This window comes from Maniola jurtina, chromosome 10, assembly GCF_905333055.1.
Source record: "Maniola jurtina chromosome 10, ilManJurt1.1, whole genome shotgun sequence".
Taxonomy (NCBI): domain Eukaryota; kingdom Metazoa; phylum Arthropoda; class Insecta; order Lepidoptera; family Nymphalidae; genus Maniola; species Maniola jurtina.
Genome location: NC_060038.1, coordinates 10216330 through 10231569, shown reverse-complemented (window position 1 = coordinate 10231569; position 15240 = coordinate 10216330). Strand labels below are relative to the sequence as shown.

Here is a 15240-nt window from a genome sequence, read left to right as displayed (position 1 = left end):
GTTATCGGTCCCTTTCATAATGCTCCTTTCGGAAAAGAATAGCACTAGATTTATTCAATCGTTGTGCCTATTGACTAATTTTATTCTAAGTAGCTGGGTAGATACCTACACCTAGTAAGTAATTACTACCTACCTACCTACTACTTAGTAAGTAATACCTACAAAGTAATTACTTACCTATTTAATTTAGGGTTTATTTTTCACTCTTTCTTAGCAATATTCAAAACAAAAAAATGCAGATATTATTTACCTACACTAATAGTTTAGAAAAAAACTTTAGATTCGACACTCTTATTGTTTTATTAAGAAGAGTCCTAAGATCTTACCTCGATTAAGTATCTGATAAAAAACTTATTCAATTTTACCTACCTAATTGATTAGAAATTTTGTTACAACGAAATGAACGCGATTTTATCAGAAAATCGTGTGTAATTTTTAAGTAAAGAAAAATAGAGATAGTGTAGGTACCTACTTTGGGACCTACAAACCTACCTTGGGAGGTACCTACAATGTAACAAAATATAGGTTATACCTAGTTGATCATACAAAAACATAATATCATGGCACGCTATCTCAGTGCGGCCGTGAACCCAATCTGTACAAGTGCAATGGCACAAGGGGGGCTCATCAATCACACTTGCTATCATTGTGAGATGACTGACTGACCAATTTACTTTGACCTTTCAACTCACAGATACGGCCGAGACGAGATGCTACTAAATAAACAAAATCTGTGTCTTCATGCCATTTATTTATTTTGTCTGTTCATACAAAATATTATACCTAAGTACTTACTCGTCACCATATTATGTGAGACAAATTGATATTTTGTTTGATACTAATTGATTTTAGATTCCAATGGAAGAGTTAGTATTTTTTTAATCCCGTGGGAACTCTTTGATTTTCCGGGATAAAAATATCCCCGTCCGTCTCCGGAATACAAGCTACCCTTGATTGATTGACACAAGTAGCAAACGTAAAAAAATCGGTTAAACGGATTGGCCGTGAAAAACTAACAGACAGACACAATTTCACATTATTTTATAATATTAGTAGGTAGGTACTTACTTAGGTATGGATTAAAATAACGCCTTTTCATTTACCCACTTATTTACTTTTTTACATTATTTTAATAAGTAAGTAGGTGGCTGGGACAGGAACACACCAGAGAACTCTAAGTTCAAAAATCAAATCTTAATAATGACTTCCGGCAAATCAGTCATGAAAACGTCGGACAGACAAATACGCGGCCATTTAAAACCCTGCAAAACCGTAATTGCTTCAATTTCGAACTTGTCAAAATCACATTAGTTCACCTCTCATAATGGTTCGCCTTTAGCTGGAAGGGGGATTATTAAATAGTCATTAGCGTCCGCCACACCTAGGCAGCGATACATAACGTTCGTGTTGAAACAAAAAAGTAATTTTGAGATTTGTAGCGGCCCGGGGGAGGGGTCAATCAACCGTGACTGACACGGAAGGAACCCGGCCTCCACGCGAATCATTATTTTGTCGTTAGCCTGATATTATGTGTTTCGAAATGTACCTTTTACCAACATTATATTTTTGGATACGAAACTTTTTTACCTACCTACCTACCTAATAAGTATTATTCGAATTAAGTACACGTAAATTATGCTTAGGCACCCATTAGTAATGTTTATGTGAGTTAAATACATAAGTAGATCCAAACATAGGAAATATCGAAAATAATATAGAATATACCTAATAGGTATACTACAATATTTTTGCTATTATTATATTATAATATTACTGGCAAAAATATTATTGTAGTTCCATTCCTGAATATTTGAATAACGAGTCTAGATTTTACATTTGATTATACCTCTAGGTAGTTCTGTTATGTATCTTCTTATCTAATGTGCTAATATCTGGTAAAATGGTTTCTGAAATTCATACACCTGGGTACCCAGGTAGGTGCATACAATATCTATCTAGTATACAGGGTGGAATTTTGTAATGCCACCTGAAGGGAAAGTACTCTTAATACTGTAGACAGAAAATTTTACACAAAGAAAACATTCCTTTATTTTTGAATAGAAAGAAAATATAAAATAAAATATAAATGCATTCATAGATTTTCGAAAATTCGCTTGCCACACCCGGGAATCGAACCGACTAAAATCTGTAAAAACTACAACCTGTATTTTTATTGCATAGATCGTAAGGATAAGGATCAAATCTCTCCAAGAAACTTGATAAATTAAATGAAAGGAAAACCATGAAATCTGGACTTATAAATTCAATGAGTCGAGTTAAAGCTCTTTAACTCATAGATCCATCTGTTTACTTATGTTAGTAATTAATAATTATTATTGACGTCATTTATCCATTAAAATGACGAATTACTATTTTGATAAGACGATTGCAATTTGCACGTGTTTGTAATGCATACTCCTTTCTTAGATATATAAGTAAACAGATGAATCTTTCAATTAAAGAGCTTTAACTTGACTCATTAAATTTATAAGTCCAAATTTATTTATTTTCCTTTCATTTAATTTATCAAGTTTCTTAGAGAGATTTGATCCTTATAATAATTGATCCTAACGATCTATGCAATAAAAGTATAGGTTGTAATTTTTACAGATTTTAGTCGGTTCGATTCCCGGGTGTGGCAAGTGAATTTTCGAAAATCTTTGAATGCAGTTTTCTTTTTATTCAAAAATAAAGGAATGTTGTCTTTGAGTAAAATTTTCTATCTACAGTATTAAGAGTACTTTCCCTTCAGCATTACAAAATTCCACCCTGTATATTTAAATTTATATTTCCTGTAGAATATTCCAAGAGAAACGAAACCTACCTAACTAAAAAAGCTTAGTACAAAGTTTAAAAGTTGCTACAGCGCCATCTGTTGTGACCAAAATAAAATTCTCACTAACATATTGGCAATTTCTGCTTGATTTCAATTAAAAACCCCCTTCTACAAAATCTTTCTTGGTGAACTAAAACATAAATTTTAAGAAAATATGAAATATTTATACCTATCTGATATTTGAGTATCATAAGTAGGCAATTTCTCTTCATTATTTTCCTCTACTTAGTAAACATTTTGGTTATTAATTTCCATTGAGGAGGTACAATAAAAATCTGGCATTTACAATCATTATGCTTTATTAATTTCATGTATTTATATATTTATGACAATATCGTCTCGCCTAACCTTATTATGTTACTAATTATAGTTATATTTCATAAATTTTGAATCGATAGGAAATAATGGTAAATAAAATTCCCCAAATTAGGCTCCAATATTTTTTCTACGGACCTAATATTTTTAAATTCAAGAACAGTCAGTAGACCTAACATTCGAAACTTAATTGTAATTTTATAAAACTAATATTTCTTTTTTAAATTTTACAAACCAAATCTTTTCCACCTGGCGCGGGATTGACTTAAATTGCACATAGTAGAAATAATAATTATAATCATTCATAGGTTTTGAAAACATTAGGTACCTACACGCATGTTATTTTAACCTAAAGTAAAATGTTACAGTAGCTTCTCAACTTCAGCAAAAAATATAATACATACAAAAATCCATATAAAAATGGTTTACATACATACATTTAGGTTTGATTTTATAAACAATCATAAAATATTATGTGTTGGCTAGACTAAATTTGAGATATTTTCCAGTTAATATTACAGTTAAGGTAAACGCCCAAATTAGGTTATAAAACTTTTATGACAGAACCGAAATTCTGAATAATAAGAATTGAGATTATTTGAATAAGTGGGTATTGCTACAGATTTCAAAAATCAGTTTTGACGTTTGAGTTTGATTTCATATTATAATATTATGTACATTGTTAAATAATAATTATTATTAAATGTTATACAATGAAAATATGATACAATAATTATATTTTATTGCGAGGTTTCGTTTCTGACAAATTAATTCTTCATACCCTCTAGAGTCTAGAGTTTACAAAAAATTTTGTCAATTTAATGAAAATTTAAAAAATATATATTTGACTTTTATAGTAAATGGTGAAGCTACAGTAACGATTCACTTTATGGCCACTTTTATACGATATAAAATGAAATATTTGAGCAAATTTTATAAATCATATAAAGAAAATGCATCCCAGCCAGATCACTGACTCCTTCCAGTCCAATTGTAAAATAATAAAAACAAAATGTGATAGCGAACCTAAAGCGAATCAATAAATAAATATCGTATAAAATATCGACAATATACAGTTAATATAATTTACATTACTTAACGAACACAGCACAAATAAAAATATGTGTAAGATGAAACGGGCTCACCAAGCTCTTAATAAAACATTTACTAATTAGGATCTATGCGAAAAATCAATTTACAATAAATATGTAGACATTATATCGATAAAACGTATAACGCGAATCCCGACTTTTCACCTCACAAACATCTCTTTACTCTCCTTTAACAGTACTTATTCATAAGACTATCAAGATACAAGTAAGTAAATAATTAATGTTCGATTTTACGTATATTGGTTTCGATAGGCAATGATTTTATAAAAATACCTTTGTCTGTCTCCGTGAGACTCGTATAATATGAAATGGCCGAATAACATGCACCTTCACCGCGCTAAGAAGGCGCCTATAACACTGAACAACCAGTTTATTTCCTAACTTTGGTATACTGTGTACACGTCTTCGCAACTACTAAAATTCATGTCGTAAAGGTCTCAAATTATGAATTAAATAAGTAAATCCCACCGCACCCACAAAACTGATGGTAACTTTTGTTCCACTATAATAATAATTACAGTCGTGACTCGTGAATGAATTTCTCTGTCTAGTCAAATCCAATTTGCTTCGTAAATTTTTACCATATCGCTTTTACCACAAACTTTGCCCGCTTTCAATAGAATTAGAAAAGTACATTAAGATTCTTAAGCTTCACCCTTGCAACATTTTACAATAATATTAAATAGATTTCCTATGAATTTATTATCAGTATCATAAATTACGTATATGTGTCATCGAAAAATCGTATACATTGCACTTGTAGAACTGGCCTTTCCAACTACGAAGTTGAGAGTTAAAATCAGAGAAGATTCACAAAATAAAACCCTAGTTCCTGTAAGATCGAGTCAAGAACCGATCATTGCTTTCCAAAATATCAATAATATTATTCACACTAAAACAATTGTACATAATCATAAAATCTAAAATTATCATTTTTATATGTACAAAATAGCATTTCGATAGCTTAATTAGAAATAAAACATCAAATATATTAAATAATAACAATATCGTTACTAATTGCCTTCTTATCAATGGTTAATTATAAGAGGTCCTTATGGTTTTGTATTTCAATACTAATCAAAAGGTTTATCATTTTTGTCACAAAGTGCTTGAGCCTTGGTCTAATTAATAGTTTTATATTGATTTCGTATATTTATCATTAGATAAGTACGTTCGAAGTTATTGATAAATCTCAATTAAAAAAACTCATAAACAGAATAACAAGCACTTTGTTAAGTGATAATAAAAACAGTAAATCAGGAGAAACTCCAAAATTACTGCACACATTCAAAACAATAACCAAACTAGGTACGTTAAATGTATTCAATCACATCGGTACTGATGCAGCATCACTAATCATATACACTGCTTTTTTGGTAATTATTGGTATTGAGATTGTTCTATAAATTAATTTATACTTAACAACTGTAAAAATCTCTTCATCACACTATCATTACTCTTTATGCCAAGTCACTAATTACGCATTAGTTATAATAATAATAATATTATCATGAAAAGTCCAACATACAATTTATACAAATTAAACCGTTCTAGTAACTTCGGCCTCCGGATCAATAGTTTCAGATTCATCATTCCAATGCACAAAATTCAATGTTATATGAAAATAGATGGACACAAACCGACTCGGTGTCGTGAGCCTATCTGAAACAAATCGATCAGTCACTTGGACCGCATGAACTAAGCTAAAGGCTTTACTGTGGCGAGGTGGGCGGACTCATGTTGTCCGGTTCGTCTCCGGAACCAGGCTCGCCTTTGGTCTTGTTTTCTTTCTTCCACTTCATGCGTCGGTTCTGGAACCAGATCTTGATTTGGCGCTCGGTTAGACAGAGCGCGTGCGCGATCTCGATCCGTCTCCTCCTCGTCAGGTACCGGTTGAAGTGGAACTCCTTCTCGAGCTCGAGCGTCTGGTACCGGGTGTACGTTTGCCTTCCCCGCTTTCGTTCTGAAAACAGATAACAACAAACGTTAGTGTGCACCAAAAAAACGTGTGAACTCAGCCTGGCAGCTCCATTACTCAGACATTAAAAACTGCATAGGCATTTCTGACAAATGGTGGTTATTTGTAAACAGCGAACACTGCCGGCGAAGTTAATTGAAAATTGTTCTGAGCTTATCAATTTGTTAATTGTTTTTGCCTGTTCGGCATTTCTCTCGGCAGTCGGCAGTAACTAAGTTTAATGGATCATACAGAGTTAAACATAAAATTAATTATTTGATACTAAATAAAGCTATCGTGGTTCTATTATTATCTCAAATAAATAATTCTTCAGTTAGTTTGCTGTGCTTTATTTAAAACAAAAGATTGAAAAGTAAATCCTTTAGTAGTAGGTACAATGACTTATGACTGCAAGGGATTTTAACGCAGCTGTGTTACGAACCAACTGACAATGCCATTTCTGTAAATCAATCTATACTAATAAATAAAATTGGAGTGTCTGTCTGTAATTTCGAAATAACTACCTCATATTAAGCTCATAGGGTTATTTGAACGATACCTTAACTGAATCACACGTATTTAAAATATTTGTCTGTCTGTCTGTTTGAAAAGGCTAATCTTCGGAACGGCTGAACCGATTTTGACGAGACTTTCACAGACAAGTTGAGGATTGACCAGGGCGTAACATAGGCTACTTTTTTAACCGACTTTCAAAAAGGGAGTTGTGTTTTTCTACCTATGTACACCGAAATCTCCGAGATTTCTGAACCGATTTGCGTATTTTTTTTTTTAATCGATAGAAGAACTTTGCGACATTGTTTCATAAAAAAATTGGATTCCAACTCCTCAATCCTGATGCTGCAGTGGACCCGACTACCAAAACTGATGGGATTTATTTTATCCTGGCAAATCAAAGAGTTCCCACGGGATTTTTAAAAATCTAAATCCACGCGGACGAAGTCGCGGGCATCAGCTAGTATAAAAGAAATTTAAATAAGCAACCAATCGACTTGATTTTTGGCATAGAGATATTTGAAAGGACGTAGGGTAACATAGGCTACTTTTTATCCCGGAAAATCAAAAAGTTCCAACGGAATTTATAAAAACCTAAATCCACGCGAACGAAGTCGCGGGCATCAGCTAGTAGGTATCATAAAGACAAAGCAATGTAAAACTCTATAGAGAATAAGACGATGTTTTATTATGTTGGCGTTTGGTGGTAATACTTTGTGGGTTTGTTATAGAACGTACCTACGTCTGCACGCATCCTTATTCAAAGATTTGAAGCTACCGCTACCGATGCCAATTAAAATAATTTAAGACGCCTCAGGCCCTTTTTCATTTTGTATCCATTATTCTTCGAGAATATCCAAACCATATTACACTTGTTTTAGAATATGCTTTGAACTGTAATTTAAACCATAAATTGAAAATACGATGAGTCTGACAGTAATCAAGCATTTTGAAGTTCGAAAAGATGATTTATTTTTGACAAGCTTTGAATGTATGTAATTTTTCCAAAGTGATCTTATCATTCGTATCTTTTATATTTGTGTTGTTTATAATACGAAATTGAATGAAATAGAAAATACCTAATATCACAACTTTGCAAAAGTAACTGAACACGATCTTTTCGTTTTGCGCTGGGGCTAATTTCAAAACCTTTCACTGATATTGAAAGCGAAACAAAGTGTAACAGACATTTCAAATAATAAAGCAATCTATTTCAAATCGAGTCAAGGCAGCCAAAAATGAAATTTCGCAACGTTCTCTATAATTCCGAACACGGTTGATTATTTCCGTTTCAACGGAAGCACGCAAAACAACTTGCAATACAAGATAAACACGCAAACTTCGAGGAAACTCTGACACGAAACTTGGATTACATTGCAAATAACGTCCTGCCTACTGTTTCCCAGAAAGGCAATATTCATAACTTGGAAAAAACAAACAGAACTGCCCCGATGACAAACGCGGTGTTTTGTAAGCTTTTAGCTCGCGTTGATAAATCTGCCGAGTGTATAGACAAGATTGTGATTCCCGCTAACTGGAACATGTGTCAAGTGAATTTAGCACTTGAAGTTGAAATAATATCTGCAGTTAAAAGTGTTTTAAATGAAATAGTCGCCTGGAAGCAACCGGCTGAGCTTTCAGATGCCCACAAGATAGTGTAAGTAAATTGTTACATTCACAATATTGTAACTTTTAACTCATTTATAAAAAAAATGTATGACAGTGTTTTATCTACACTTCAAGGAAATTTTCTAAATATTTTTTAAACAGCTGCAAAGTGTCGATACTAGATGGCAGTAACAGTCGCTTCAGTACTTAGTGAAACCTTACCAATGTTAGGTCTCGGTTCAGAAGGCTTAGAAGATTGTATATAGTTTTGTAATTTTTCTTTCTGAATAGCCAGGTTGATAGCTTCTTGTAGACTTTTAGGATTACGGCATCTTAATATATTAGAGAGATGGCTAGGCACCCCTCATGTGCCCCTAGTATGGTAAAGGTATGTTACACCAAATCTTCGGTGCTGGCGATACGCCCTTTTAGTTCGGAGACGTTTTTAGTTGAGTGGCAGTCAGCGCGTTGGACGCGAATCCAGAAGACTCAGGTTTGAATCCTGCCGATTCCGCAATTTTTGGTATGTATTTAAAAATTATTCAGTCATGTATTCAAAATGGGTATATTATACATGTATCATTATACAGTTTTTTAATGTCAATTATTTAATTTGTAACATAATTTATTGATGTAGGTAATGGTGACGCTTAATTACGTTAACTTAAAACTAAAGCTACGAGGGTTCCAAACGCGCCACGGTATGATTTGACCAATAATAAGTAATAGTTGACTTTCGTGCTGGCTTTTCTCAGTAGAAACTGTTTTCAAAATCGGTGGTAGAGTGTCAGACGCAGCATAAGAAGTTGCCCTACTTAATAGGTATATGAAGTAGGTACCTGAATAAGTTTTGAATTAGATTGTTTTCCTTAATAAACTCATATAAAGAAAAACCAATGAAAATGTCACAACTAATAGCCACCTTGTTGAAGTAGAAAAAAGTTTCAATTTACTTTTCGTTTTTAAAAGGTAATTTCAATACGATTTATCAAAATGTGAAAACTATCTAGAAATTGAATCAGAGTCTCAAGAATATAGTGAAAGTACTGAATATAAAAGATTCAACGCTCCAAGCAGTAGGATTGCAGCAGCAACGGATTCAAAATTATCGGCCACTTGTTGCGCAGGAAATTGATAACAGCCTCATCGTGGCCCCAGCTACCGAATTTTGGGACGCATTCAAGAATGCAAATGCTATTGGCCAGAATATTGGCTATTGCAGTGCATTAATATGCATTGGTAATGAAAACCTTATCGGATCCTCATCTTGATTTGCATTTTGCGGGATCAATCCATAATCAGAGCATCCTTTATTACCTATCTGGCTGAATCTTTAATCAGTCTTTAAGAAACCATAAAATTATATTAGTGCCAAAGTATGGGTTTTTTTTTAATTTACCGACTAGCGCTTGGCTGCAAGCTTTTTCTGTCTACTATCTTTTCTCGGGTCATCCGTTTAACCAATTTCAATGAACGGTACCTACAGAGTTAGCTTATATCCCGGGGACGGATATAGGCTACATTTTATACAGGCATAATCGACATGTCAAATGGAACTTCGTGAGGTTTTTAGTCGGTAGGTGGCCGATGGTATCCATGACGAATTTTAGAATTCAAAAGAAAGAAAAGAGGTAAGAATAACTATCAGGTGCATGGCTTATGTAAAACTTCTTTCGGGTGGAATTTCCGAAAATCCTTTCTTAGTTCGAATTTACATTATAAAGAGAACTTTAATGAAAAATCTCAACGTGTACCTAAGCTGTATTTTGATAGGTATAAGTAACTCCGTCAGTTTCCACTTTTATGTGTATAATACTTATTAAAATCTTTATAAGGTATGTAAGTGGTAACTCTGTAATTCGTGTATGACAAAATGCATTTTGTAAGTGCAACTTAGTAAGAATAAAATAACTAAACAAGCTTGAACAGAATCTACAACAGCTAAAGCTAAATTTTACGTCCAGAAGACGCTAAACAAAATCATATACGATATAGCTCATGAAATCCCCTTCCCAGCGGGCTTTATATATTACACTGGCGGTTTCATCGCGCACTCAGATGCATAAAACATGATCCCGACGTCAGATTTAAACCGTACGTAATAAGAGCATTAAAGGACGCGTCTGAGAGAGACGCCCGCGGCACGACACTTACAGCTTCATTTAGAAACGAATATCGCTTGATACGTTTTATAAAAGGTTAATTGGTTAATAGTTGGAATAGTTCGAGACTTATTTTTGATGTATGTAAGGTTTTGTCTGGTGGAAGACTTCGGTCGTGGCTAGTTACCACCCTACCGGCAAAGCAGTACCGCCAAGCGATTTAGCGTTCGGTACAATGTCGTGTAGAAACCGATAAGGGGTAGGGTGGGTTTTATTAATAGAATTTCCATACCTACCCCTTCCAGCCTTCTTGTCGAGAGGTCGGGGGTTCGATCCCGGGCACGCACCTCAACTTTTCGCCATTAGTGCGTTTTAGCAATTAAGTATCACTTGCATTAACGGTGAAGGAAAACATCACGAGGAAACCTGCAAGCCTGAGAGTTCTCCTTAATGTTCTCAAATGTGAAGACTGTCAATCTGCAAATGGCAGATATTATGGCCTAGAAACCCTTTTTATTCAGAGACACGTTCAATAGTGGGCCGGCAATGGGTTGATCATGATGATGATAATGAATGAGTACAATACGAAATGGTTTCCTGTAAGCTTTCATTCATACGTGGACAACCTTGCAGGCGTTTGAGCGGACAAATCGCTTAACTTAAACTTCAAAATTCTCTTGAGCAATTTTCTTGCTCAACATTATTAAATAATTTTATTCTTGAGAAGCTAAACAACGGCTTTCGTTTACTCTCTAAGCAAATGAGATGCATAAAACATGAGCATAAAAGAAAGTGTGTGAGCGGAAGAGTTGACCATTTCACGACACACGGCTCAGCGTACAGGTACCTAGTCATTCTTGATTATTCAGCTAAGCTGGTTTCCGTACTTCCACTACACAAGTAGATCATGATAAAAACTTCATTGGATGTGATTTCCTTGGCATCAAGTAAAAGTTTTGACGAAAAACATAATATATTTCTAAAATCAAAGCTATTAACTATACTTTTATGGGCTTTCTAAAATTGCAAAGTTCACTCGCTTAGAAACCAAGTATTTAGAGGCACCAATCACGCCGTATGTGTATCGGAGAGCGAAGAATCACATGACAACATTGAGAAGGTTCGTAACATGCGCAGTTCGCGAGCTTTGGGCACGCGCACGCTGCATGTATCTCCGGGGTAAAACCATGATATTATAAAGATGTGTCCATAACAAGGGTGTTTATTTCATCATCATCATCCTCATCAGCCTGTGGACGTCCATGTTGGACAAAGGCCTTACCCTAAACAGCGCCACCACACCCGGACGTGGTTAGTGGTTATTTCGTTGGTGTTTAATCAGAAAAAAAAATTAGGAGATTCATAATCAGCACCACGCCAGTTCGCTCGATCTCTACGCATGTATAAAATAAGAATACTCGTATTTAGGAGCGTCGAGCGCACGCTGCTGATATCGTATGGGTAAATCATATGATAAAGATTGTATGTGGAAAGAGTGATTATTTTGTTGGTGGTTCATTAATTGAGGTTTGTCTTGGTAATCATTAGCAATACGTCCGATCATCGTATGAATCCGCGTATTTAGGGGCGCCGAGTGCACGCTACATGACATGTGTTGCCGTGGCATATAAATCATCGAGGGGAACAAAGTCGGCCCCGAACATCAGCAGTTCATCTGCTTGTCCACGCAGGTATGGATCCGTGTGTTTCGGTAAGTTCGTCTTCGCAACTATCAGAAATACGTCCGATCATCGTATGAACCCGCGTATTTAGGGGCGCCGAGTGCACGCTGCATGTGTCGCCGTGGCCTATAACTAGGTAACTAAATCATCGAGGGGAACCAAGTCAGCCCCGAACATCAGCAGTTCATCTGCTTGTCCACGCTGGTATGGATCCGTGTGTTTCGGTATGTTCGTCTTCGCAATTATCAGAAATACGTCCGATCATCGTATGAATCCGCGTATTTAGGGGCGCCGAGAGCACGCTGCATGTGTCGCCGTGGCATATAAATCATCGAGAGGAACAAAGTCGGCCCCGAACATCAGCAGTTCATCTGCTTGTCCACGCAGGTATGGATCCGTGTGTTTCGGTAAGTTCGTCTTCGCAACTATCAGAAATACGTCCGATCATCGTATGAACCCGCGTATTTAGGGGCGCCGAGTGCACGCTGCATGTGTCGCCGTGGCCTATAACTAGGTAACTAAATCATCGAGGGGAACCAAGTCAGCCCCGAACATCAGCAGTTCATCTGCTTGTCCACGCTGGTATGGATCCGTGTGTTTCGGTATGTTCGTCTTCGCAATTATCAGAAATACGTCCGATCATCGTATGAATCCGCGTATTTAGGGGCGCCGAGAGCACGCTGCATGTGTCGCCGTGGCATATAAATCATCGAGGGGAACAAAGTCGGTCCCGGATTACGTTCACGACGAGCTTGGACACGCGTGAGATTGAGAATACTCGCGATAGATGATTAAGTATTTTGAAATAAATGTTAGTATTTTACCTAAGTCTCTTCATAATACCTATAGAAGGACTTGCTTATTCCCGCGACTTCACGTGGATTTAGGTTCCTAAATCCTAAGTAGGTAAAATCCTAATTCCTAGATATACCTACCTATAGATATACCTATATGAATTATTTCCTAGAACGTAGGTACTAAGAACTTAACTTCATATTGAGTTTGATATAGTTTAATTACCTTTTTATAACTACCTCGACATTCGTACAAATCAATAAGTACTCCTAAGCGAAGCGGCTACTTATATAAAAATAATTTCAGAAAAAGCCGCTTTGGTGGCCCTCGTCAGGTAAAATGCATTAAAAAATAATTAAATCTCGTACAATACCAAAAGCCGTGTTAAAATAAAAATGAAATGAATTTATTGCAACGTAAGCCTAAATACCAAATTCATCAAGGGACGACAAGTGAAAAGAGCTTTTAATTTAATTCGTTGCGGTATCGCGCCGGAGGAATATGAAAAAAAATACAGCAACAGCTTGTAGCGATATCGACAATCCATAATTCATGCCCTACAATTTCATACGTTCGCATGCAATTGAATAGCAATAAAACATGTTTCGTGCACGACCGAATTATGACTTTATTCTCAAAAACCCAGAGTTGAAATTCATCTGATAGTACTCTTTGTTTACATCGTAATAGAACGGAGGCGCCACTCAGTGTATTGCAACACGGTACATGATATCAAACGTGTATTCATATTAATGCAATTTCTCTTAAATGCTTACACGTCGTAAATAAAATTACTGGTTTCGAAGGTCTGAGAAGCGAAGGTCAAACTTTGCTTTAAACATTTAATTAACACTCCTTTTGGAAAATAAAAATATAGGTACCTAAGGCAGTATGTGGCTTGCATTCCGAGAATCCAATTGTTTGAAATATTATAATATCTATAGGCTACTTTAAGATGACTTGTGAGTTTGGGCAAAAGGAATTCCCTCTTGATCTTGAATGTTATGTATACCTTAGGTAAATTTGATACTATTTTGGAAATTAGGTGTGAAATTACCTAGTGAACTAATCTAGGTATTTTTCATACGAAATACCAATATCAAATCAATAAATATTATTTTTAACTAGCTGATGCCCGTGACTTCCTTCCCGTGGATATAGGTTTTTAAAAATCCCGTGGGAGCTCAATGATTTTCCGGGTTAAATAGTAGCTTATGTATTAATCCAGGGTATAATCTATCTCCATTCCGAATTTCAGCCAAATCTGTCCAGTAGTTTTTGCGTGAAAGAGTAACAAACATCCATCCATACCACATCCATACATACAAACTTTCGCGTTTAAGTATACCTAATATTTGTAGGATCTGCCATTATGGTCCTGAAAAAGTTTTCCTACCTTAGCCTTGGGTTTGCCTAGATACCACCACCACCATTAGGTCCCTTCAATAAAATGATTTGTTCAAAGAAAATTCTCCATGGGCATTTTATTTATTGACCAAAGTCCAAAACAGCCAAATTAAAAAGCCAAAAACATGGAAGCTTTTGATATTCATTAATCATTGGTGTAGCTGGGCGGGCGTAGACATTATCTACTTTCACAGCTATGTGCGTATTATATGTATGCGTAGGGCCTAATGACTGTAGTGGGTGGCTTGTAGGTATGTATAAAGAATATAGGTACTGACCAAAAACGGAACCTTTTTGAAGTTTTATTGAAATAGCAATGTTCGAACGTTATTATCACGGTAATATTATTACCGTGTTATTATGGAGCAATTTTGGGGCAATTCTGTTGAACACAATTTTTAAACTGAACTGAAAGGTTAATTAATCTAGTGCTATATTTGTCCATAGGGAGCATTATAAAAATTTTAGTTTAAAGATTGTGTAATAACTGAATTATACACACTATCTTTTTCACAACTTGAAATTTTTACGGTGATAAGACTAGCGTAGCCTCCTATTCGGAGATTCACTTTCAGGCAAGCAGCTCTAACATTTTGAAGTCAGGTATGGGAATTTTAAGCAATTACATACACATCACCTGCTTTAACGGTAAAGGAAAACATCGTCAGAAAACCTGCCTGAAAGAACTCCATAATGTTTTCGAAGGTAAAGCCTATTCGCACTTGGCCAGCTTGGATTTTAGCCTAAAAAAAAGTCATTTTGAGAAAAATTTCGTTCTCAGTAGTGGGTCAGCTATGGATTGAGATGATTGCACAATTTAAGACATTCCTGTCAATTGATATGTTTGAAATGTGTGTGTAGGAACGGGTGAAATCAGAAATCATAATAAAAAACATTCGGTCGGACCTCGAAA

General features: G+C 35.3%; 1 protein-coding gene across 5 annotated transcripts in view; it reads right to left on the bottom strand.

Moving 5' to 3' along the window:
- Positions 1–3117: 3117 nt before the first annotated feature.
- Positions 3118–15240, bottom strand: part of LOC123868648 (homeotic protein antennapedia) — a 283074-nt gene continuing 270951 nt past the window's right edge. For all 5 annotated transcript variants that reach the window (XM_045911180.1, XM_045911178.1, XM_045911179.1 and 2 more), the window contains one exon: positions 3118–6226. In XM_045911180.1, coding sequence (XP_045767136.1) covers positions 5976–6226 — 251 coding nt within the window. In that variant the 3' untranslated portion in view covers positions 3118–5975. The remainder of the gene's footprint in view (positions 6227–15240) is intronic.